This window comes from Paroedura picta, chromosome 11 (assembly GCF_049243985.1).
Source record: "Paroedura picta isolate Pp20150507F chromosome 11, Ppicta_v3.0, whole genome shotgun sequence".
NCBI lineage: Eukaryota > Metazoa > Chordata > Lepidosauria > Squamata > Gekkonidae > Paroedura > Paroedura picta.
The window spans coordinates 61,993,912-62,020,034 of record NC_135379.1 but is presented as its reverse complement, the minus strand read 5'-3'; the positions used below and the strand labels follow the sequence as shown (position 1 = coordinate 62,020,034).

General features: G+C 51.7%; 1 protein-coding gene across 4 annotated transcripts in view; it reads right to left on the bottom strand.

Moving 5' to 3' along the window:
• The window catches only part of EPHA5 (EPH receptor A5), a 139,602-nt gene that overhangs the window by 52,105 nt on the left and 61,374 nt on the right, over positions 1-26,123 (bottom strand). For all 4 annotated transcript variants that reach the window (XM_077302526.1, XM_077302527.1, XM_077302529.1 and 1 more), the window contains exons 4-6: positions 18,478-18,633; positions 14,881-15,216; positions 2,843-2,967 (exon numbers count right to left, since the gene is read on the bottom strand). In XM_077302526.1, coding sequence (XP_077158641.1) covers positions 2,843-2,967; positions 14,881-15,216; positions 18,478-18,633 — 617 coding nt within the window. The remainder of the gene's footprint in view (positions 1-2,842; positions 2,968-14,880; positions 15,217-18,477; positions 18,634-26,123) is intronic.

The following is a 26,123-nucleotide window of genomic DNA, read 5'->3' as shown; positions in this document are numbered from 1 at the left end:
CTGGACAATCCAGGTCAGGGAAGTTTATTGCTTAAATGAGACTAATATGTGTTTGATGGCAAAACCATCAGAATGAAACAGGCCGTCCTTCCATTGGGTACAACAATCGGGTGTTCGGTTTAAAGCATCATGACCAGTGCTTTAGAAAGGTCTGTTCTTCTAGAAACTTCTCCACTGGCTCATAATAGCTTAATTCAGACCTAATGCAAAACAATAATCCAGTCTAATAATGGTTAGCATCTGAAACCAGGATTCACCTTACACGCAAGTCCTAAAATCCTAATTGGCCTTAAAAACACTGGCTCTCTTTCCCTTGCCTCTCCCATGGGGACCCAGCCGCGGGCCTACCCTTGTCTCTAACCCGGAAGTTACAGCTGGTACAGAATGCAGCTGCACGGGTCCTCACTAAATCATCTTGGAGGTCCCATGTTCAGCCTCTGCTGAAGCAGCTGCACTGGTTGCCAGTTTGTTTCCGGATTAGGTTCAAGGTTTTGGTATTAACCTTTAAGACTATACGCGGCTTGGGTCCTGCATACTTGAGGGACCGCCTATCTCCTTATGCCCCCCGCAGGGTACTTCGCTCTGCGGGTAAGAATTTGCTGATGATCCCAGGACCCCGGGAGGCACGCCTGGCCTCAACAAGGGCCAGGGCCTTTTCGGTCCTGGCCCCTACCTGGTGGAACGAGCTCCCTGAAGAGCTGCGGGCCCTGTCGGAGCTCTCTGAGTTCCGCAGAGCCTGCAAAACGGAGCTCTTCCGCCAGGCGTTTGTCTAAGGCCAGGTGATGGCCCGGGGCTAAGATCGGACCCCTCTCCCCGGAGGGGGGAGGCCAGTACTAGACTGACCTGGTTCCCCAGATTGTTCCACCCTATGCCCAATTATCCATCCGTTCCCTTCTGCTCATCCAGTGGGCCTGTACGGGAATAGTTTTTTTTTTAATCGCCATCATTGTGACTCAGTCATTATTTTAATGGGGTTTTAATGGGGAATTTTAATGGTTAATATATTGTATTTGTATTAAAACATTGTGAACCGCCGCGAGCCGGTTTCCGAGAGCGGCGGTCATACAAATCAAATAAATAATAATAATAATAATAATAATAATAATAATAATAATAATAATAATAATAATATCCTAGCTGGCTTATTTTAAAGGGGAGGCAGCCCCAGGGAAGAAGCCTGCAGGAGCCAGGTGCTTGCATGGAGGCTAGGCTCAGCAGAAGAGACTCTGCTTGGCATGCAGAAGGGTTTCGTCCCTGACACCTCCAGCTACATAGGACCAGGAAATAGGTAGAAGACCTCCATCCAAAACCCTGGAAAGCCTGATTCAGTCCAAAGCAGCTTCAGGTGTGTTCATTCCCTTGTACATCACACAAAAGAGAATTCTTCATACACCAACTGCAAACTGTGGACTCAGAATCCTCGTTTGATAAGCTCCAGAACCACCACTCAGTGGTCAGCCCAGCCCCCCATTTAATGAAGCCATGGGTTTGCACGACATCTGAACTGAGCCACCAGAATACAAGCTACAGCATCAGCACAAAAGGTGTTGTTAGCAAGCAAGGTCCAAGCCAAACATTACATGCGGCATGACTTGGGTCAGAGGGGCCTGTCTGGACTCACCACCTTTTGCTTTGCAAGGAGTCCACTTGGCTTTGGAGAGATGCAAGGGGGAGGGGTTTCTGCCAGCAAAAATGGACTGAGACGGACACCAGAAGCCCCTCCTCTCTCCCTGGTTTCCTTTAAACACTTCTGTATGTAGCCGAGTGATTAAAATGTGGGATTCACTGCCAGAAGATGTAGTGAGCATGGGCAGCTTCCAAAGGGGAGGAGAGGTCTACCAGTGGCTACTAGCAGCCAGGACAGAGCTGAAGAAGGGTCCCCACAGCGGGAGCTGAAGCTCATTCCCCAGAGTGTTGCCCTCTGAGGCTGGTGGGAATTTCATCTTGCAGAATACAACAATTTTCATACAAAGGCTGGGGGGGAGGGTTGGGGGGTTAGAAAGGCCAAGGCTGTGCGGTCAGCAGTGGAAATGACAGGGCCTCCCTACGGAGAGCCGGCAAGCTTTGGTCAGGCTCCCCATGTGTTCTCGCTGGCGGCCTGCAAAGTCCCTCCATGGGGGAGGGGAGGGGGGGAGTTTGCTGCATTTCTTGGGAGCCAGAATTACTATAAACAAGCCATCAGTGCAGGATACGTGGCAAGATCCTTCAGCATTTGCCATGAGCAAAGGACATCTGTACTTTGAGCCACGTGGCCGCAATCTTCACTGGCATCACTATCCACTCCTACGCCCACCGTGCTGAATGGCAGCCTTGAGGTTTCATAGCCAAGAGAATGCCTAGGAAGCCCAGCCCAATGCACAACAGGCCTCGGAGGGGGAAAGAGAGGGAATTCCTGGGGCTGGAGCCCATCCCTGGTGTGACACCCCCCCCCCCCAAGATGGCTTCAAGCAAACCAAGCTCTCTCAGCCTCGGCATTCCCACTGGCAACATGGGGATAATCACAGGGAGGCTGTGAGGATCAGGAGGCAATGGGTCTGAAGCTCTTAGGAGCACGCCAAACATTCTTAGACTAAAAGGGAGGAGATGTCATGGCACTCAGTGGAGGCACGGACGAGGCAGCCAGCAGTTCTGATGGTAATACAAGAAAGCGGGAGGCAAAGCTGACACGTACTTATTCAGCAGATGTGGCCCACTGATGAGAACCATCGCACAAACACACACAAACACACTCTTCGAGACTGCTTGGCCACTGCCGGTGCTCCGGCCGAGGCTGATCCCCTTCCCAAAGCTCCCTCCCCTTGCCCAGAGATTACCACCCCCAGGGAAGAGCGAACCAGCGCACCTTTTCAAAATATTTGATTTCGTACTCCAGGATGATGCCGTTGGGTCGGTCCGGCTCCTGCCAGGAGAGCGAGATGCTGTTTTTGCCGACTTTCCCCTTTTTCACATTCGTGATGGGAGACGGGGCTGCAAAACAGGACAAAACATCCAAATCAAGTCAGCGCAAGGGGCAGCTGGAATGCCCGGCAGGGAGCCCCCTTCTCCCAGGGCCTGGTTTGTCAAGCACAGAACAACCCTCTGCCTCAAGAAACGCCAGCGGGAAAGAGCCAGGAGCAGAAGCGCCTGGTTGGGACAGAAGGGTCGCCAATCTCCAGATGGGGCCTGAAACTCTCACACTATTTCAATCCATCTCCAGATGACAGAGAGCAGCTGTCCTGAAGAAGAGGACTGCTGGACCCTAAGATGTCCTTCACGTCCCCAAACCCTGCCTATCCCAGGCTCTGCCTCCCCAATCCCCAGGTATTTCCCAACCCCCAGCTGGCAACCCTGAGGGACGGACTCTGCCTCACAGCCTCTCCCAGTCCCTCCACCACAGAGTTGATGCTTCTTTCCTAAACCAGAGCAGGACTATCCAGCGTTTTTGTCTTTGGTCCCCCCCCCCCCCCAAGAGCTCAACAGCCGCTTGTCTGATGGGTTCTGTCAATAAGCACAGCTGGGCTTAAGGAAGCCAGGCAGAAGCGGGTGCCTGGGGAGAAGGCCGGGAGGAAGGAGGATTTGCAGAGAGGAAAAGGAGGGTCTTTGGCACGCGGACCCTCTAAAACAGGGGTAGTCAAACTGCGGCCCTCCAGATGTCCATGGACTACAATTCCCAGGAGCCCCTGCCAGCGAATGCTGGCAGGGGCTCCTGGGAATTGTAGTCCATGGACATCTGGAGGGCCGCAGTTTGACTACCCCTGCTCTAAAACAAGGGCTCGGAGTTTGGGTTGTTTTAGTGAAAGAGGCACGGCAGGCAGGAACTATGCCGCTTCCGAGCCGGACATGACCAGGGGCATTTCTGCCTGCCAAGGAGGCGAAGGGCCCAAACCACTCCCCCCACGCCTGTGAGGAGGGACTGGACGACATAACATGGGGGGCAGAATGAACAGGAACATCACATTGTCAAACTGGTTAATTGTTTTAAATATGATTTTATACGTTGTAAGCCACATAACCTCTAGCCCTGCGCAGACCGGCAGACTGGAGAGAGAGTGCTTGAGAGCTCCCTGCGAGGGCCAGCCGCAGGGCCATGGGGAGATGTTGTGAGCCCGTCAGGCAGGACTCCCCTGAGCGACACTGAGGGCCAGCCGCATGCCATGTCTAGCCCCATCCTCTGATGAAGCCCCCACGACTGGGTCTGACTTCCTCACCTCCTTCCTGCTGGCAAGGGCACCGAAGGCAGCTGCCTCCTCCAGGGAGGCCTTCCCTTCTCGCCAATGGCAGGAACGGGAAAACGAGCCAACTCCTCCTCTAAGGTCCTGCCACTCTCATCCGACTCCTCCCCACCCGTGGTGGTGGCCTAGGTGGCCCCCACCTCCCCAGAGGCCCTGACACTCCCCATCACCTCCTCCCCTCCCATGGAGGCCAGATCAGAAGCCACTGCTCTTAACCACTACGCCAAGCTGGCTCCCCACTACATCAAGGGTGGCTCAACTGAAACAGTGGGCAGCATCAGCCTTTACTCCGCCCTGGAACTTTTAAGGAAGTCATAAGAGCCCTCTTGTTCTTTAACCTTTGTCGGAAATGGCAGTGCTTTTAACAAGAAGCAGAAGGTTTTAGTTTACAAGGAGGAAATCATCTTGTACAATAGCTATCTGGTTTGACTGAGAGAGCTTACATTCTTGGCAGACTAAGCTATACTTATATACCTGAGCCTCCGGGGAGGGCGGTATATATGATAAATAAAATAAATAAATACTTGTATAGCTTCTAAAACCCATACAAATGCATTCTTAATACTTTTAAACACAGCCAACCATGTAAAAATAGTGATTGTAAGTTTCTCATACATACAACTATCTGTTGGACTTAGTTTCTCCCTTATCTTACTGGCTCCGGGGTCTATGGTACTGAAGTTTCTGTAGTCAGGGTCAGTATCAGAGTTTGGGGGTTGTTTTGTAGTTTTAAGAGTAACTCAGAGTTGACCGTGCTGGAGCTACCAGTCTGAAGGATCTCCTACCAATACATGCAACACAAAGAGGACTCAAAGGCAGAATAAGCAGTTCTGTATGGATTGCTTTGTGAGCTTTTATCCAGTGGATCAAGCCTCAGCTTTCTGTTCTATTCCAGGTACAACGCCCCAACACACACACACACACAAATCTTGCCCATCTGTGTACTATAATTTATCCCCTCATGGCTGGCACCTCTTGGACAGTAGATAATATCCGATTGGGAAGGGATCCTCAAAATCAAAGATGATGAACACGGCTTAAGAAAAAGAAGGAAGAAATGGAAGGGGAATAATGAAGGATTGGAGACGGGAGAGGAAAATGATGGGAAAGGGAGCTCTCCGACAGTTCTCTGAGGAAACTAATGCCCATTGATGCTGCTGTCCCCGTGGTCGAAAGGCTGAGTGGGAGGCTGCCGGTCCTTCTCCAAGGAGGGGGATGGCTTTGCATCTACAAGTCTGGTTCTAAAACATTCCAAATGTAGATGCTACATATGCGCAGAGCTGACTGGTGTGAGTTCACAGAGACTACAAGGAAGAACATGTCCGATCTTCTTTTATGCTTATTGAAACCATACCTGAGAAGGAAATTCAGCTGGTGTGAAGCAGCCCTTAGATGCTCCGTGCCACAAGACAAAACAAGGGCCGGAGCAAGGTCAAGCAGCACTGGCATTCTCAACAACAACCTAGAAGAGGAGATGAATTCTTAACAAGCCCCACAGGATGCCTAGTAGCCCTTCTTACTTCTGTGCATACATCCGGACTGGACTATTGAAGTGTGTTGGCTTGGGACTACCCTTGAAGAGTGTTCAAAGACTGCAGCTACAACAGAATTAGGGCTTGGTGACAACAGAATTAGGGCATGCCAGATTAGAAGTCCGCACTCCTAACCACTACACCAAACTGGCTCATGAAAACTAGCAGTTTCATGCTTTCCTTGAGTTCCTGTTAGGTAGAAAGGCAGCTAATAAATAGTTTAGATTAATAAATAATACATAAATAGCATCGGGGTCCTTATAACTACCAACAGTTACTGAATCAAGGTCCTGCTGCATGTGACTATGGGAGGCCCTTCCAGACAGTCAAGGCAAGGGTCACCCAATAAAAGACATGGGCCAGGAAAGACTGGCAAATGGCCAGTTCGCTTATTTCCCACACATACCTCATGGAATGTGCAGTGCCGCTTGGATCTCTGCCTCAGGATCACAACACCTTATACTACTGTTGCATGGAGGAACACCCAAATGTCCATGTTGGCTAATTATCTACAATATTTACACTCTGCTAATAAAACAGCACTGGACAAACATTGCAAACATCCAGCTACAACTTAAAAGCAACACACAATTGAAGCTGCTAAAGTGGCAGGAGCTCATTAGACTTAAGAGAAGTCAAACCACTTAACCATCACTAAGAATGGCCAGTCCTAACCTGGCCGGATCTTCTTAGCTCTTGGATGCTAAGCAGGGTCAATCCTGGATAGTATTTGGACAGGAGGCCTCCAGGGAAGTGCAGGGTTGCTATGCAGAGGGAAGGCAATGGCAAACCAGCTCTGGATGGTTCTTGCCTTGAAAACCCTGAGAGGTCACCATAAGTCAGCTGTTACTTGAGGTCACTTTCAACCAAGAATGACCAAGTCCTAAATCCAGGGCATAAGACACATCCCTCCCCCATTTGTAGGGCTACCCCTAGTGGCATTCCCCCCACTGGCACTCCACCCCCGTGATCTTTAAGAAGTGCCCGAACGTTCCTAAGCTCTGTGGGGTCAGCACTTTGAAGACTCTAATGTCTAGTGAGACAGATTTCTACTGGAGTCATTAGTGGCCATGCGGAATGTTCTGCTCTACTGAAATGAGGGGAAAGAGATACGAGAATTGGGTAAGTGCAAACCCAGAGTACTTTAGAAAGGCAGTAACTGTATCCTTTTAGAATCTTCCTCAACAGAAGTGTTAAATTGTAATGGCAAGATAAAGACCAATTAAGTGTGTCCCATTGATCTTTGTGGTTCTGGCACGAAAATGCAGCTGCCAGACATCCAAGTTACTGGAGAGCGGAGGTGTGCCTCCCTTAGCTTTCTTTGACAAACGGAAACCGTAATCCAATCTCCGCAGTTGAACAAAGTCTGAAATCGTTCCATCTTAAAAGCTTGAAATGAGATCCCACGCAAGACCGTCGGAAGGGGAAAAAGGGAATTCCATAAAACCGGCATTGTAAAGGTCATTGCTTCTGCAAGGATAATATCCTTTGAATGAAGGGGAGCTGTGGAAGCTCCATCACCCAACAGTTCCCAAAAGTCCGGATAAGCATCTCTGGAACTAGAAAAGGAAATGAAGGGACAGCTTTTATCCTAATTGTTTACAGACAATTGGGCATCCATGCTCTTTTTTTTTTAAGAGACGCTTCAAAACACATTTCATAAATCACAGTTGGCATGAACATTTCTTTAAAAAACCCAACACTGAAACAAATTTCAGGCTTCCTCAGGTGGAGCACCTGATGAATGTTTAAGATAAGCCACAGTTTCAGCAAGGAATGTGGTCTACCTGCTACCTTTCTTCCTGAATAAAGAGACTTGCCAACTAAAGAGTCTGCTAAGTGGGGAGTCCAACTGGGAATCTAACAATCAGTTCCTCAGCTCTCCACTGAATCTGGACAAGAGATCAGGAGAGTTGCGATACTGATACATAGAACACTAGAGTTGGAAGGTACCTCCAGGGTCATCTAGTCCAACCCCCTAGAGCAGTGGTGGGGGTGGCGCGCACACAGGGGCATGCACACAAGATTGAAGGAACGTGCATAAGCATACAACAATCTGGAGGTGGCATGGAGGTGGCCAGTGCTATGGCTCCACCGCTGCTGGCTGTCGCCACCACCCACCACCGCCCGCCACCACCCACCGCTGCCACCACCACCAATAACTTGTTCTGGCCACTCTGCGGAAGAGGCCAAGTGACCCCACTTCCTGCAGTCTCTTTGGAGCCGATGCAGGATATTTCGGAAGTTGAGGAGGGGGGCCACACTCAGTCAGTTCCTGAAGATTTGGGATAGGGATGCCAGACCTCCACTGGGACAACCCTAACTTTGGCACCACCACCCCGGTTAGGAATTCAAAAAAAGTAGGGAAAAACACCCCCCAATCCCCTACCTGGAACATGTGGAGCCAGCATTTGTAGCTCTGTCCGCCATCATACTGCGCACTGTCTCCCCCTCTGAAATTTCCTGGGGTGTGTGTGTGGGGGGGGGGGGGAGTAGACACACATGCTGGCAGCAGGGTCTATCTGCAGCAGAACCACAAAGCCAGCTCTGTAAGTTTCTCGGAGGAAGGGAATCAGGCATGAGGCATGGCACCCACTCGATGGTGCCACAGAATAGAGTTTTGTTCACAAGGCAGAACGTCACCTCCAGTATGCTGGCATCATCTCTGTATGACGCCAGCTTGTCAGGAAGCCCCTTGCCCCCAAATGACTCTGAAGGCAGTGGGGTTTGGGGAGAAGGGTAATCTGGAGATCAGTTGTCATTCTGAGCCATCTCCTGGCCCCACCTGGGGGTTGGTATCCCTACTGCCCTGGGAGGTGGGCCGTCTCCTTCCTCGAATCTGCTTTTTGCTTCCTGAGAAGCTTAATGCACCGAGATCAATAGGGCAGTTTTAGCAAGAAATCAATACTGCACTCAAAGAAATCTCTTCCCCCCCCCCCAAACTAGTTACTGACTAATAAAAAAACACCCTCTTTGCTCTACCAATTATACCTCAAGCTGTAAAGTAAAGCCTGGCCGTTGGTGGGGTGGTTAGAGGCTTGGCTTTAATATTAGAATTCATCAAGGAGATTGATTGGTGTATCCTAGGAGGAGGCAGTGTTGTCGTGAAAAGAAATGTCCCCCACACTGTAAAACTGGCTCAGCCCAGTCCAAGGATGCAGCAGGAGAGCGGAGGGAGGCCGAGACTGATGGGCCCGCCAGGCGTGAGGGACAGGAAGCGGCATGCCACCCACCAGGCTTCCGTGGCAGAGCGCGGGTTCAAGCCCCACCCAGCACTCTGCCCATTATACTGCACTGCCTCTCAGTTTCCCTGTCCTTCCCATCAGCTCTTTCCTCTCTTGGGTCCTGGACTGGGAAGCCTGCTCATTTATCAGGCCCCAGGATGCTTCTGGGAACAAGCAGGACTCATACAAAAGAGACGGCCTCCGCTGGTCCCGAGAAAGACCTGGGCTGCAGGTGCTTAAAACGAAAACGCTTCTCTTCTCCAAAGCAGATCAAGCACTCCACGTAACAGGGCTGCCGACATCCAGGTGGGGCCTGGAGAGTGCTCCTAATTACAGCTGCTGTCCAGGCTACAGAGGAAAAGAGCCTCAGGAGGGGGGACTCTATGGAATTATACCAGGCCAAGGCACTTCACATCCCCAAGCCCTCCCCTCCCCAGAAACCTCCCCCAAATCTCCACCAACGTCCTAATCTGAAGCTGATAACTGCCCCACGTAAAGATCCAAAACCCTATCAGGATCCTCCCCCATGTGGGTTCAAGGGGAATGCCTCCACACAGGTGTCTGGCTGCCTCCCCCCTGCCCCCCCACCCTCACATGTCCACATGTGCACAAAGCAGCTGCAGACGGTGCCCCATCGATGCTATTCTCCTCCCCAGCCCCAGCCCCACCCTACAAAGTGGGGGAGGAGGGATCCCAGTCATGGGGCAGGGCCCAACACTGGCTTTGCATGCAACGCATCCTGCAGCTGCAGTGAGAAATGTGCAGCAGAGGCAGACAAGGCCCGTCTCCTGCCTGCAAAGACCCCCAGGTCCGCTGCGACTGGCTGCAGAATAGAGATTTTCTTCTTTTAAAAAAGCACCTCCTCGTTTTTTAATATCGGCGAGATCCTGTGCGACTCTCTCCACCACGTTCCGTTTCCTACATGTCATGGATGAACACCCGGAGGCCAAGCTCCAGAGAGCTACCTGAACGGTCTTCGGGTCTGGGGCGGCTTCACAATTCCACAGCAGAGGAGCAATCTTTTCACAATGTTTGTATCTCAATGAAGGCAAAACGCATGAAGAGTGGCCATGATTCTGCACAGTGGGGGAGGAAAGAGAGCTTGCAGGTCAATGGTTTTCTTTCCATTCCAGAGCTGCGTTTCACAGGGCGACTAACTAGACCAGGGGTAGTCAAACTGCGGCCCTCCAGATGTCCATGGACTACAATTCCCAGGAGCCCCCTGCCAGCGAACGCTGGCAGGGGGCTCCTGGGAATTGTAGTCCATGGACATCTGGAGGGCCACAGTTTGACTACCCCTGAACTAGACGGCACGGAGCGTCCTAGCAGATTGCCTCCTCCCGAGTGGGGAGGGGGCGCCGGAGAAGATTTCTGGCCCCTGCAAACAGTTTACTCGTGGAGAAAATAAACATACAGCTAAAAATAGCTGCACGTAACTGATGCGATTAAAGGCAGGAAGGCTGCTCACCAGACTCCTGAAGCCTCAGATTTATCACAGGGCCTTTAATGCACATACAGAGCATCTTGCTGTAATTGGAAATCACTCTGCAAAAATGTAATTAAATGTCTCGTAAACATCATCAGCAAGAGTGCTTATTCCCCCTCATCTCATGACTAAAATTCATAGGGAGATCTTCAAAGCTCAACATAGCAGCAGATAAAATAACCAGTTCTGGAGTTAATGTGCAGTGGAAAGGTGCAGACCATGGGGTGGGGGTGGGGGGTTGATGGGGGGGGGAGGCACTTCCTGTTCTCCAGGCTCTGAGCCGGGCCCTGGGACAAAGGACCAAAGAGGCTGCTGGGACTTTTCACTTCAGAAAAGAGATGACGAAGGGGGATGTGACAGAGCTTTATGAAGTTAGGCACAGGGCGGGCAGATCCTGTTCTCCCTCTCCCCGAAATCCAGAGCTTAAGGGCACCCAGTGAAGCTGAGGGGCAGCAGATACAGGATGGAAAAGAGGAAACAATACTTTGCACAGATAGTGATTAAAATGCAGAATGTATTGCCAAAGGATGTGGTGGTGGCCACAGGCATAGACAGCTTTAAAAGGAAAGATTGGACAGATCTATGGAGGGGAGGTCTCTCAGTGGCTATTAGGTCTCTCAGTGACTATATAGAACCTCCAAATTCAGAGGTAGTCTACAAGCAGTGCAGGTGGGCAAGTGGTCTTTTAATTCCCCAGCACCATCACCTCAGTCCACACTGTGTCCCTCCTCCTTGGGGGCTTCTTCAACAGGGCCAGTCTGGTGCTCCAGGGCCCTAGCTCCTGTGGCCCAGGCAGGGCCTTGCCCAATGGAAACACTGCAAAGTTAGCCGGGCAGCTTTCGACAGCAAAACCGCGTCCATTTTGAGCCCGTTAAGCCTGCCAAACTGCAAATCCAAAATGGCATTAAATGCACCAGATTGCCTTAAAAGGGCGCTAAATCTAACATAACAAATTTTTGCAATTTTTTTTTTTGCACTTCAAGCTTCAGACAGACTGCTTACACATATTGTGTGTTTCTGAACCTCTAGTAACCAACGGAGGGAAGCCAATTACCAACAGGGGAGTTATAAATAAAAGCATAAAGTATTCGTCTAATCCATAATTCATTGGGAACAGACATTCCGCCATCTGGACCAGGGAATGAACTTGTAACGCAAGCATCAGATGGCCCGTGATGGGGATCTGGCATGCAAAAAATGGGTGTCAATATGATAAGTGATTTCTTCGGATATCTTATTTCTGATTATCCTTAAACATTCTAGGCAGAGTCAGGTGGCAATTTCTCACCTCAGGCTTTGAATCAATAATTCTGCTCCTGGAACAAGAAATCACAGAAGCAATTGACAGGCTGGGACCAGGTGGAGGCAGAAATAGCCGTTCTTATTTAGCAAGGTGCCAACACAGCATGACCCCCTTTGTGGGGTGCAAAGTGTGCAGAGTACCTGGATGGAGGCATCTACTGGGCATATTTGGTAGCCCAGATCCACAGAACAGCGCTACGTGTCCCCTACTCGCCAGTAGGGTCCACGCTGGCCCCTCTGAGACAGCAGCCCCTCTGCATAACATTCAGAAGCAGGATGTGACATGACTAGGACACTGCTGGCCTAAAGAACAAAAAATTGCAGGTGCCTTTTCAATCAGCCCTAACAAAAAGCGGCTTTTTCGATGCTGGGACTAGTCTGCACACATAGGATAATGCACTTTCAATGTGCTTTGGCAGCTGGATTTTCCTGTGCAGAACAGGAAAATCTACTTCTAAAGTGCATTGAAAGTGCATTATCTATTGTGTGCAGACTAGGCCCTGGTCTCTGTATCCCCTTTTTATTTATTTCCTAGCCACCTTTTCATTTGCATCTAACACAGTGATAATAAAATAAACAAAACCTGAGTTGGTTGTCCCTGGCCAGAGCTGACCCGATGGCCCAGGCTAGCCCCCCCTCACCAGCTCTTGGAAGCTCAGCAGGGCTGGCCTGGGCTGGCGCAGAAGCTAAGTCAACTCGGCCCTGGTCAGGACTTGGAGGGAGCCCATCTGGGCAGTCCACGGTCGCTACCCACAGGCAGGCCACAGCAGACGACCTCTCTCGGCCGCTTGCCTTGAAGACCCTGCAGGGGGTGGCCACAAGCCAGCCGCCCCTTGACGGCACTTCCCACCCCACCACCTCCCTGGCATTAATTTCCTGGACCCTGAACTCCTCCTCATCTCAAAGTCTAACATACAGTTGAAATTGTTGCACTGAATTATATACTGAACAGGAAATAAGAAGCTGGTTATTGAGCTGCTCCCCTTTCCCCCTCCCAGACACTTCTTCTTGACCCAGGGCCCCCGAGACACAGGCCGTCCTGCTGCCACGCCAGTTAGAACTGGGGTTCCCAGTCAGAAAGGAAGTCGCCTCCCTGACTGAAAGGCCAGACATAATGCCCGTGCCCTTCCCACCAAGGACAGGGGGAAGCAATAGGGGGAAGAGGCAAAGCTGTCAGGAAACAATCCCGGCTGGAGCTCAAAGCCAGTCTGCTCCCCCCAAATAGAATGTGTCCGCCACATCCAGAATCCTGATCCAGGTGCACTCTGCATTGAAACAAATGAGGTCTTTCTTTCTTTCTTTCTTTCTTTCTTTCTTTCTTTCTTTCTTTCTTTCTTTCTTTCTTTCTTTCTTTCTTTCTTTCTTTCTTTCTTTCTTTCTTTCTTTCTTCCTTCCTTCCTTCCTTCCTTCCTTCCTTCCTTCCTTCCTTCCTTCCTTCCTTCCTTCCTTCCTTCCTTCCTTCCTTCCCCTTCCAGAATTCAAGTTCTCCTTCCTTCCTTCCTTCCTTCCTTCCTTCCTTCCTTCCTTCCTTCCTTCCTTCCTTCCTTCCTTCCCCTTCCAGAATTCAAGTTCTCTTTCCTTCCTTCCTTCCTTCCTTCCTTCCTTCCTTCCTTCCTTCCTTCCTTCCTTCCTTCCTTCCTTCCTTCCTTCCTAAGCCTAACCAAGTAAAGCCGAAGGGCTGTTGGCACCGAGGCAGCCGCCAGGCCAGGACTGTGGCAGATGGTTTGGAATCTCCAAAAACAGCATTCCTCACTTTTGCTTTGGCCAGAGACGGCCTCGTGGTGCTTCGTCACGTGTGGCTAAGCTCCACCCACTTCCCTCGCACTCAGTCACTGAGAGAACCAGTCTGAGAGAGACCGTTCTGCGGAGGTCTACCAAGTGTGGCCACAGCAGCATCAGAATTCAAACCCAGACCCTGTGGCTCATAAGCCTCATATTCACCTACAGCAACATCTGAAATCTACACCAACCAATATATTACAACTACTGGCTGAATGATATCACTATCAACTCAGTATGTGGGCTCATATTTTCAGAGACGAGCATAGCTGTGCCTTTGCACTCGGGGGCTTGAACAGAAGCTAGCGGCAGACTGATTTCCCCAATCGGCCCCTGCCTGCATGGTCGTCCCCACCTTGCACTTCATAAGCAGAAAAAGATTTCCCTCCCCCCACACACCTGGTCAGAGACTGACTGGGTGGAAGGAGCTGCAGAGGGACCCCCTTGGTCTTCTGGCAAGAAACTCTGAGGGAAGCGAGTGGCAGAAGCCCTGAGTGGGATAAGGGACAGAGGGGACCTCTGGGAATGGTGGTCTGGGCTACGGGGACACTACCGGCACTGGTGCGGGGGGAGGGGCTTCCTTGTACGTGGCCCTGCAAACATATGGAACAAGGGCCGCTACATCTGTGAAGAAACACTTTGCAGGTTTTCCTTTGCTGTACCATGGCCACCTCTCCTTCTCAGGAAACTAATTCTGCAGGTAGCAGCCCCCCAAATCCCTAAACGGATGCTGGTGTGAAGCAGGATTTCTTACTCTCAGCTGTGAACGCCGCCCAGGCAGCCCTGCAAGGTAACATCATGAGATGGGACTAAAATCACAACAGGCCCGAGAATACTTGATCTTAATTGACCACCTTCATTCCTAGCCATGAGCAGGTCCTCTGCCTTCACATTCGCAGCCAAGGTCCTGACAACCATGAAGATTAGATTTTTATTTTTATTTAATGTTCAGCATTCTGATAAGACCCTGCAGGCTGCACAAACCGACCCTCAAAACAACTCCGCTTACTCAAAACCTTCTGCCTCCTTGTTCAAGCAGTTGGTTCAAAATACCCAGCTTTGGAGGGGGGGGCAGGACGGGGAGCTCTTCCTCCTAACAAGGGATAGGAACCACGCCTTTCGATTCAGTTATTTTAGGACCGATGCAAGCAGGAAACATTCTGTAGGAGTCAGTCTGTAGGCTTCCGAGAGGAAGCACTCGGGCCAGGGCAGCTTCAGATTAAGAAAGAGAGCCCCACTACGGGCCCCGTGGGTGGCTCCAAGAAGCCCTTGGCCCCTGAAGCCCAGGGAGCTCCAGCCCTCAAGCGCCACCCTGGCCAACCCCTCCCCTCGGAGGCGGCACTCACCTGCCTGGTTCGTGGTGACGTTGACAGACACAAACTGCCGAGCCGCCGCACTCTGGCCGGACACGCCGTTGAGGGCCTCGATCTCAAAGGTATAGTTGGTGTGAGCGAGCAGGTCTGCCATCATGACCGAGGTGTTTCTCAGGCCGCTCTGCTGCGGGAGGTACCGGACGTGGCCGCCACACGCCTCGCACTGCCCCGAGTGCCAGCTGCACTTCTTGCAGGCGATATAATAAGACACGTCTTTCCTGCCACCCGTGTCAGCAGGAGGGATCCATTCCAGAAAGACACTCGTCTCGTTCACATTGGAGATGGCGCTCCGAGGAGCCGAGGGCGGTCCTGGCGGGGAAAGGAACGGGAGAGGGTCAGAGTCAAAGTCCCTCCCAAGAGCTCAGCACCACCCCCAGCAAAGCACAACACCATCTCCCAGCCCCTGAGCCCCTCTGAAAATCCTCTGCGTCTCCATCTTGGGAAAGAGCTGGGCATTTTGGAGCTGGAGACAGGGGAGGGCAGACACTTCAGTGGGGTAGGATGTCATGGAGTCCACCCTCCAAAGCAGCCATTCCCTCCAGAGGGACAGTTCTACTAGCTTGGCTGAACCTGGGGCAGAGCTTTCACCCAGAGGGAGCGTGGGAGGGTGTCCATGGCTGCAGCACGGCTTCACCTTTATATCAGAGCAATACTACCCTAACAATTAAACATCGAGGACCACCTATTACTTTTATTAAAACAATTACATTGTAATAATTTCTGGCAAGTATTCAAAAAAGGGGAATCTAACTAATAAAATACCCATTAATAGGGGAGTGAAGCAGGGGTGCATTCTTCCTCCTCATTTATTTAATCTTTTTCTTTGCGATCTCCCTGCTCTCTTTGGGAGAACCAATGGTCACTCCCCTTCGGTAGGTAATAGATCTACACCAGTGGTTCCCAACCACTGGTCTGCAGCCCGGTGCCAGGCAGCGATAGCCTTGGCAGCGGGCCATGGGTCCCTCTCCCTGCCACCCCCCCCCCACAGCGAGAAGCTCGCCAGGTCATGAGCAAATCGGCCACCAAAGCGGCCTATTAGCTTGCAGGCCGGCAAGCTTCTTGCTGTGGGGGGGGGAGGGAAGCATGGCCGCCGGCATGCCACCAGCGCAAACACGTATGCACAGATCTGCCATGCATGCGTGTCTGCGACCCCCTGGGAGTGCAAATGCACAGCAGTTTTGTGCATGTGCGCATGCACAGAGCCACTGCACATGCGTGTTTGCGACCCCTCCAGGAACGCAAACGCACAAGCGTGGCAGCCCCGTGCACACACACATGCACAAACTGCCACGTGTGTGCATTTCGCCGTCCCAGGGTGCAAACGCACAAGTGCGGGCTGCCACGCATGCGCGGGCCCCGGGTTGCCCTCTCCCCCCACCCCTTGGCAGCAGGCCGCAACATTAAAAAGATTACGGACTGCTGATCTACACCACTGTTACTGTACGTGGATGATACGATCATCCTATCAAGAACCCAAATAGGCCTAATAAGATACTTTAGAACTTTTATAGACTACTGTACTGAAAATGATCTCACCATCTTAGTCATCGCCAAAGCAAGACATAAATACCGGTGGAAGGTGAGAGGCAATCGGATCGAGCAAGTATATCACTTCAAATATCTTGGTATGAATTTTAGCTATAATAACAAGTGGACCTACCATAGGGAGAAGACTGTCAAATCCTCTAAGGGGCAACTGGCTTTACTGGCAAAGGTTTTCCACCAGAGGGGTAATGGGAATTTCTCAGCCACAATGAAAATCTATGCAGCTAAAATAATCCCCCAACTGCTTTTTGGAAGCCCTCTCTGGATTGGTGCATTCAGCAGCAAAGTTGAAAAATGTCAATATACCTTTTTTTAGGCAATTGTTGGATATACCAAAATGTGTCGCAAACTATATACTCTTAGCGGAGCTTGATCAACAGACCCTAGAAACCGGAGCCTGAATATGTACATTCAAATACTGGTTAAAAATCCACTTCCATTGTCTTCCACTATCTCTCCTTTTAACATTTTAGGAGATTCCTATTTTATTTAATGAAGTAATTTTTCATAAACATTGTTTAGGATTAGATTTATCTACTCTAGTCAATTATGACAAGAGCACAGTCCTGATGCTGATCACAAAAAGATTGTTTAGATAATAGGCACATCAACCCACAGGATCTGTTCACCTGGTCACTGGGACATCCCCTGGTCTTACAAATCAATGCCCCTATATCTTCAAGTGTTAGATATCTATTTCCTAAAAAGGGCCTTTCTTCTTACATGCCTAAATAGCTTCCCTTCAAACCTATCAAGAGGCCGCTTCCTTCAAACCCCTCGAAACGAGAGAAGCTGTCTGCATGGGTGCAATGTACCAGATTCCCTTAGCCACCTATTATTCAACTGCCCCAAATTTCAAATGTTCCATCATTATCTGGGGGGTTTTATGGGGAAACTGAAGTGTCTGTGCATCGATGAGAAACATCTAGTGAAAATGTTGTTGAGTGCAAAGGAGCCATCTCAGAAAGTGGACCTTGCAAAAATTCTGTCAATCAACTCGAGAACCAATCTATCTCTGCTGCAGATTGGCTGCAGATTGGCTGCTGTCCATATGTCTATTCCTGGAATTTGTTTCTGGTTTAAATTTTGTTTGTTTCTGGTTTGAATTTTGTTTTATCTATATCAAATCTTATGCCAGCAAAGGTATCTGAATCTGAAGTCAGAGCAAAGGACATTGATCTTTGCTCTGGCCTGGAGGGGAAAGCTCTGGGAGTGCCCAAGTCATATTTGGGGAAAGCACAACAGGGAAAAGACAGGCACTTTCCTCCGTATTATCTGACTTCCTAAAATGCCTCAAATCTCCTGGGGCTCCTTTCTAGGAAGTTCACCTGGACGCCTCCAGGAGTGCATGGGTCCTTGGAAAGAGACCAGCTTCCCTTTCACCACATATCATAAGTGAATGGGCTCAAAGAAGGCCAAGTAACCCACATGACCCAACCCCTCCAGGAACCCACTGAAGCATCCCCAGAGCTCAGCTGGAGAAAAGCCAACATGGTAAGAAGCAGGAGAACAAGGAGGGACGGGTGGAAAGGCTGAGCAGAAACCCCCGGCCAGCCTGCCCAGCCACAGGCCCCAGCAGAGGCCAAAGCAGGCAGTGGGGACTTGAGGGGCACAGTCTGGGAAGGGCGGGAACTCTTTGTGACCCACTTGTCAAGAGCCACTCTCATAAGGAAAGGGTCAAGTGGGAGCTGACAGCAGGCTCCCGTGGCCCGCAGGCCCTCTCTGAGACCTGAATGGCACAGATCTGGGCACCACCAAGCCTGCTGCCTCTTCCTCCGGCTCTCAACAAGAGACAGCCAGGTGGTGCGTCATCCATCTCTGTTCCACTCTGCTTATGGCACTGGGACTCTCTGCCGGAACAAGGCAGATCCCGGCTGGAGGGCTCAGCACCTTCAGCTCAATGAGTCCGTCCCCCGGATCACCAAGCAGAGCCATTCTCTCTCCTCAGAGGAGGATCTGGCAGGCAAAGGTCATTGGGGACGGGGCTGACCCAATCAACCCTTCATGCAAGGAAAACATACTCACTTGTGCAGGCCATTGTGGGCGGATCCGTTTCCTTGCGGTAATAGTTCTCCTCACACACACAGGAGGTGGATGCTTCTTCCTGAGTGTAGCTGTGCGGGGGGCATTTTGTGCACGTCGGACTCTGAGGGGAGTCCTTAAAGAACCCGGGCCGGCATGCTGCAAGACAGAAGCCAGAGATTCAGTCCCTTTCTCCACCCACGAGGTTCGCATGGCTCGGCAAAATCCTCCCACAGGACAAGGTGTGTGCAGGATGGTGAGGCAGATGCCCCCTCGGGGAAGCCAGCTGCAGGAAAGAATCCCTGTGCAGGTTAAGGGACGGAAAAGAGGAAGGAGCGCTGTAACCAAGCCATCTGGAAAGCACCTTCCAAAGCACCTGTGGGTATTGAGAGAGGAGAGCAAATGTTTCTTCAAGGAGTAAAACACAGAATGCTTTGGCCAGTGTAATTTCATCATAGTCTGGAGAACTTCATCACACATAATATTAAACCATACAAAGAGCCCAGCTGCGTCAAATCAATGAGGGTCCACCTAGTTCTGCTTCCCCTCTCACCCAGTGGCCAACCAGTTCCTATGGAGAGCCAACCGCAGGGCAGGGAGGCCGAGGCCTTCCCCTGAGAGGAGCCCTGCTGGGCCAGGCCAGGTTGGGCTCAACCAGTCCAGCCTCCCATCTCACTCACGGGCCAGCCAGTTCCCCTGGAGGGCCAGCAACAGGGCAGAGAGGCCGAGACCTTCCTAAGGACATCAGAAGAGCCCTGCTGGGTCAGACCAGGGAGGGTCCCTCCAGTTCAGCCTCCCGTCTCACCCAGGGGCCAGCCAGTTCCTCTGCAGGGCCAGCCACAGGGCAGAGAGGCCGAGGCCTTCTCCAGATGTTGCCTCCTGGTTCTGGGATTATGGGGCTTGGTGGCAATTGTTGAGGAGGCTCCCCTCAGTCACCATGGCTAGCAGCCACTAACAGCCTTCCCGGCCATGAATCCAATCCCCTTTTAAAGCTGCCTGTCCCTGTAGTCATCACCACAGTTTCATTTAGAAAGGGGGAGCGTGGACCTGTGAGGGGAAGCCCCTCTGCTCAGGATGATTACTTAGGACCTGTCAGACCAAGCTCTGAACTATGAATCTGGTTCTGGATTGTGACCATAGTCGGATTTAGCGAAGGCTTTCTGTTACGTGCAGAAAGATGGACCTCCTGGCTTGAAGTTGCTGAAAACGTGCCCTTCCCGGCTACAAAGATACCTGCCAAAGCAAAGGCAAGGAAACCACCGTTTCAGGAGGCAAACAAGGATTTTGGTAGGGATGATCAAACACACGTCTTCAGCAGCAACAATCAACACTCTGCTCAGCTGTTCACAACATGTCCACCTGGATTCACAGGAACAAACTACCTGAGAGCAGGAGAAGCTGATGAGGGATCCATTGAGAGGGGAATCTGGAGCTGATGGCCAGACAATCTCTCATCCTGGAAACTTTACTGCCTCCCAGACATACTGAGAGCTGGCAAGTATAGGGGGCAGGGGAGTTCAGACCCCACCTCCCCCTCCATCTGGGAGGCTGTACACAGGAAAGGGACGCCTCCCCTGCCTCTTCCCCTCCTGCCAGTCTCCCTGCTCCTTTGTGCTCAGGGCTGCCTCTTGACCTCTCCCTTCTGGCCCTCCCCACGTCCAAGCTGGGCCTTGTCGCCCGACAGCCCTTTCAATCACCTTCCTCAGAGGCGCAAGGAGTGAAACGGGGCAGTAACTAGCCAGGTCCCATGGTCCCAGAAACTATGGTTTCTTCAGCAGAGGACGAACCTCTGCCTCATCCAGACCATCCAGGGAAGCCCCTTCCTGTAGGGGCAGGCTTCTTTTTTTCCCAGAGCAGTCCTCCTACCTTCTTGTTGCTTGTTTTTAGAAGCCACAAAGGGCAGAGGTCTAGAGTAGGGGTAGTCAACCTGTGGTCCTCCAGATGTTCATGGCCTACAATTCCCATGAGCCCCTGCCAGCGTTTGCTGGCAGGGGCTCATGGGAATTGTAGGCCATGAACATCTGGAGGACCACAGGTTGACTACCCCTGGTCAAGAGGACAGCTCTGGGAGAAAGCCTTTGTTGTCTACATTGTCCTGCCCTACATTGTCCTGCCCTAGACACCTGATCAAATTACCCCAAACCTTTGAGCTGGGCATGAGCTGGTGGACACAACGCAGCTGGCCTAAAGCCCTCGTTTAGCCTCCCTCCCTGCCCCCTGGTGGACTCCCATAAGCCTCCGAGGAGAAGTTCTTGCCTCCAACCTTGTCCTAGTCATCTCAGTGGGTGTTGCCCAATCACAGCCCATCGCACTCCTTGCCAGCTTGTTTTGCCTGAGAGGATGCCTTAATTATAGGGCCTCCCACAGCTAGCTGTAATTAGCCATGAAGGTTAATGGGAGTGGGGAGGAGGTCTCAAAGCCCAGGCTTCACATCAAAGTAAAAGTTGTGTTTTGAGAGGAGACAGGGAGGAAAAGGGGAAAAAGGTGTCACCGTGAGTTATTCTGGGAAGGGTTCAGGGCAGAAGGCACGGTCCAGGTGTGCTGGCCAGTAAAGGAGGAGGAAAACGGGCTGTGGCTTAGGGGTAGAGCCTCACTGGGCAAGCAGAAGGCTTCAGGTTCAGGTTCCAGGCAAAGGATCTGGCAGTGGGTGACGTGAAAGACCTCGGCCAGAGTCCCTGGAGAGCTCCTGCCAGCCTGAGTGGGCGAGACTGAGGAGCTAGGCAGGGTCAGCCCTGGTTAGTGTTTGGACGAGAGACCTCCAGAGAAGCCCAGGGGATGCTATGCAGAGGCTGGCGATGGCAAACTCTGGTTCGGCCTCACTTGGAGTCCTCTGTTCAGTTTTAGGCACCCCAGTTGAAGAGGGATGTAGACAAACTGGAACGTGTCCAGAGGAGGGCAACAAAGATGGTGAAGGGTTTGGAGACCAAGATGTCTGAGGAAAGGTTGGGGGAGCTTGGTGTGTTTAACCTGGAGAGGAGATGACTGAGAGGGGATCTGATTACCATCTTCAAGCCCCGGAGGGATGGACCAGAACCAATGGGACGAAATTAAAGCAAAAGAAATTCCGTTTAAACATCAGGAAGAAGTTCCTGACAGAGCGGTTTCTCAGTGGAACAGGCTTCCTTGGGAGGTGGTAGGTTTGGAAATTTTTAAACAGAGGCTAGATAGCCATCTGACAGAGAGGCTGATTCTGTGAAGGCAAAGGGGTGGCAGGTTACAGTAGATGAGCGACTGGGATGTGAGTGTCCTGCATAGTGCAGGGGGTTGGACTAGATGACCCAGGAGGTCCCTTCCAACTCTGTTGTTCTATGCTTCCATTCTATGATTCTAAACCACCTCTGTTACTCTCCTGCTGGGAACACCCTCTGGGGTCGCTGTTAGTTGCCTGTGACTTGACAGCCCTACATGCACGCACACACAGCACTGGCTGGGACAGCTCTGGTCTGTTCTTGCATGGAGCAGGGGACAGGGCAGGTCTCGCCTGAACATCAGAGGGGGCAAAGGAGCTAAATCCTCCCATGCTTGGTCCCCCCACAGTCCATCAACCCTTGTGGCCCATTTCACAGCTGGGTGGAGGCACAAAGGAGTTTGGTGTGACGGTGGAAGAGTTGGAGGCACTGCCAGCCTCCACCCTTGTGCCTCTCTGGGAGTTCCTGCTGACCTTACCTGCCGGCCCCGGCTTGCCTGTGGGATGAGAGGGCAACTGGGAGCCATGGACCACCCATGTCCAAAGACAGCCAATGCACAAGAGGGGGGAGGGGGGGTTGTCCTCTTGCCTTGCCGTTGTTGGGACGAAGAGGCTGCAGAGACAGCTATGAGATTACTCCTTTGACTGCAAACTTCGGTCACGTTGTCCTTCCATTGAGTCTGGGGGGGAGGGGCAGAAAGTGCTCTCAAGCTGTGGCCGTCTTATGGAGATGAAAGCCCTCGGAGGGTTTTCAAGGCAGGAGACCAACAGTGGAGACTTGGCGTTGGCTGCCTCTTGCAAGCCCTTTTCCGCACTGTTGATGCAGGATGAGACTCACAAAAGCTCCTCCTGCGGCAGGAAACATCGCTTGTCTTTGGGTGCCCCTGGACTTGGGTTTCGTTTAGCTACCAAGTTACCCCCTTTGCAACCTTCCTTTTAGCTAACGTGTGAGTGCATGAACACAGACGTGAACACCTGAAGCTGCCTTAGACCGACTCAGAGCATCACTCCACCAAGGTCAGTTCGGACGAGGCTGGGCTAGCCCGGCTTTGAGACCAGTCTAGCTTGGCTTCAAGAGAGAGGATGTGCAAAAGGAAGGCGAGAAGAACAGCAGAGCTGGTTTTCAGTGGAACATGTGTGCAAAGAGAGTCATTCTAGTCAGAGTGGCTCTTTACTGCCACGGGGGAGGTGGGGGAGTTTCTAGCCCTTCGGAGAGAATATAAATTAGAGCTGCAGATAGCCCAGGAGCGACTTCTGAATTGAATTTGTTCCAAGGACTGTTCATCATTTACTCCTGTTTGAGCCTGTCCTAAAAAGCAGGACTTCTATTTACTCCAAGGCTCTACATCCCCCTTTATAAAGTTGTTTGGTGTGACAGCCACCGGACTGGGCGGTGGGGAGAGAAGGGCACCCTCTCCATCCCTCTCCCCTGCATGCTGAGCAACAGGCCTGGATCGGAGAAGAGAGGGAAGAAAGCGGAGCAGAACTGCTGGCGGGAGGAAGGGCAGCCCATGCCGGCAGCAGCCAGGCCATAATTAGCCTTTAAAGAGCTCTTGAATTCATCCCATTATGCCTCATCAAGACAGACAGAAAATCATTACCACACAAAAAGTTTGATGGGCTTCTATTCTGTGTAAATCAACAAGCGCATGAGAAAGCCAATTCCTCGGGCAGAAGGCAGCGCAGCACACTGGTGGCACCCGCATGCGCAGGCAGCCTGATTAGCTCCGAGATGAAAAGCACAATCCTGCCTCCTCCTATGGCAAGACTGGAAGGGGGGGGGGATTGCGGTGATTCCTGGCACCTGGCGCACAGAAGGACCCAAGGCGGTGAGAGACTGCACCTGTTGTGTCCTTCCCAAGCCCTCCGCAGTGATGTCCCCGCCCTCAAGCTTTCACTTCTTATGTCCCATCTGTCAAAGAACCAGGTGGGAAAGAAAAGCCCACTTTTCCTAAGAAGGGCATTCATATGTTTATTGGCATTCCGTTCTATTAAAAAGGACTCAGTGCCCTCCGTGGCTCAGTGGTGAAGCATCTCCTTGGTGTGCAGAAGGTCCCAGGTCAATCCGCAGCATCGTCAGACAAAGGACAGGCAGGAGGTGACCCCGGAGAGGCACAGATCCCGGTGGCCCACAGGTCTGACTCTGTACGATGCAGCATCGGGCATGTGTCACTAGTGAACCCACCCGACCACTGTGGTCACCTTTGGAAGCCCAGCTTTGAGATTAGGTAGGTGAAATGCAGGAGATGGTATTCTCAGCCACGGCATCAAAGTCCTGGATCTCAAGCGGCCACCCACGGGCACAGTCATGCTCACTGCCGGGGGGGGGGGGTCAGTCCCCACATGGGTCCCCACATTGTCATCCTCTTTGCACCCTCTTGGGAAGCTGCTGCCTCCCACTGCCTTCGTGCCTCTGCGGCTAGGAGTTTCCCAAAGCCTCCGACTTGGAGGGGAAGGGGGAACTGCCCTAAGCCCCCTCCCTGACCAGGAGAACATGCCATGGCCACCCGGCTCCCTGGTCAGTATCCTCCCTGGCCTCCCACTGGTGCTTCCGCTTATTGCCCCTCCTCCCCATCCTTTGAAGAGGACTGCTTCCCTTTCCAGGGGCCTTAGTGTCTCTCTGGCTTGGCCCAACTGTTGCCTCTCCCCCAGATGAGGAACCTTCCGCAGCTGTTGTTCCTCCTTTCCCCTGAACAGCTGCCGGGGATATTCCTCCTCCTCCTCCACCTTGCAAGATGCAGCCTCAGGCCCACTTTGAAGGACGGCCTCCCTGAACTGCCCTTCACTTCTGGGTGGCTGGGGGGTGTCCCGGCCATTTGACTTCTGGTCCACAGGGCAGCTTTTCCTCTCTGGTGGGCTTTGTCTCCTGGGGCTGAAGACGGTTGGAGAAAGCCCCAGTTTGACTCAAGAGGCACCTCTCAAGCCAACAGGCCTTGCCTTGGCTTCCCCCGACTGAGCTGGCCTGCAGTGCTTAAGTCGGCGTCTGGGAACCCGGACAGCCACTGTGGTCTTGGGTTAATGGCCAAGCCATTACAGGACTCGGAGCATGCAAATTAGAAACCATCCAACACCTCCCTGTGTCTGATGGAGGTCTGATGGAGTGGGGGGGTGTCTTATGATTTGGGGAGGGAGGGGACCCCTGGAACAAGTCCCCTGGGTGAATATATTTCAGATGGTCACTTTCCCATACATGCTTGAATACCTTGAGATAGTTGTTAAAGTGCATGTGACAGTATTTTATTTGTGTACCTTCAGATTCAGCCAGCTCAGACTACCTGGGGTTGTAGAGCTACCAGAGGTCCTGTACCTAACATGAGATGCCTCCAAACATGGATCCCGAGGGCTTAGTTTCTCATGAAGTCTTACTTGATTCCACTTTATTTTTAACCCACCGTTTCTTATTCAACAGCTTTACAAAAGGTACTTTTCTAGAGTGTGACACCATGGCGCTGTCTAACAGCAGCCCCTCCGGTATCAAAGAGAAGAAAGAAACAGGAAGATAAGAAGAAACCTGTATTCCTTTTAATTTGGAAGCAGATAGCTAAGAAAATTAAAATTTAAAAAATAGAAGCTGTTACAGACACCTGCTCTTTTCTTAGGTCCTGACAACAGAGCTGTTATCTGCTTATTGGATTAGCAGCCACAAAAGTGAGAATAAATCCCTTAAATAAAATGACTGCAAAAGAGGCAGGCATCTCTAGACCCAGGGTACCAGACACACAAACATGATGGGATCGGCACAGCCGGATATGCTACTGTTTCCAGGACATGAGTAGGGGGGGAGGGGGAGACGATCAAGGCATTATTCAGGTTACAGACAAGGAGTGGCCAAACTGTGGCTCTCAAGATGCCCATGGACCACAATCTGGGGCTCATGGGAATTGTAGTCCACAGACATCTGGAGAGCCACCGTTTGGCCAACCCTGCTATAGACCCTTCTGTGCATCCAGTCTAAGGGGCTTAAAGTAGAGATGCCAACCTCTAGGTGGGTCTGAGGAACTCCTTGAGATACCACTGGTCTCCAGGCTACAGAGCAGAACTATCAGTTTCCCTGGAGTAAAATGCATTTGCTTACTTATTTGTTCGTTTGATTTACATACCACCACCACCCCAGTTGACCGGCTCAGGGTAGTGGACATCGTATTGTTCACATAAATACAGTTAAAACAGTGCATTAAAATTCAGTTTTAAATATACTTAGCTGATTAAAATTAGCTTGAATGGTAGATTCATTTAAATGGCTACTTGGGAGGATGGACTCTATGAATTCTATTGCTCTGTGGCCCCTCCCCTCCCCTCCCCTCGTCCCACCCTCTCCCGGCTTCTCCCCTCCCCTCCCCTCCCCTCCCCTCGTCCCACCCTCTCCCGGCTTCTCCCCTCCCCTCCCCTCGTCCCACCCTCTCCCGGCTTCTCCCCTCCCCTCCCCTCCCCTCCCCTCCCCTCCCCTCGTCCCACCCTCTCC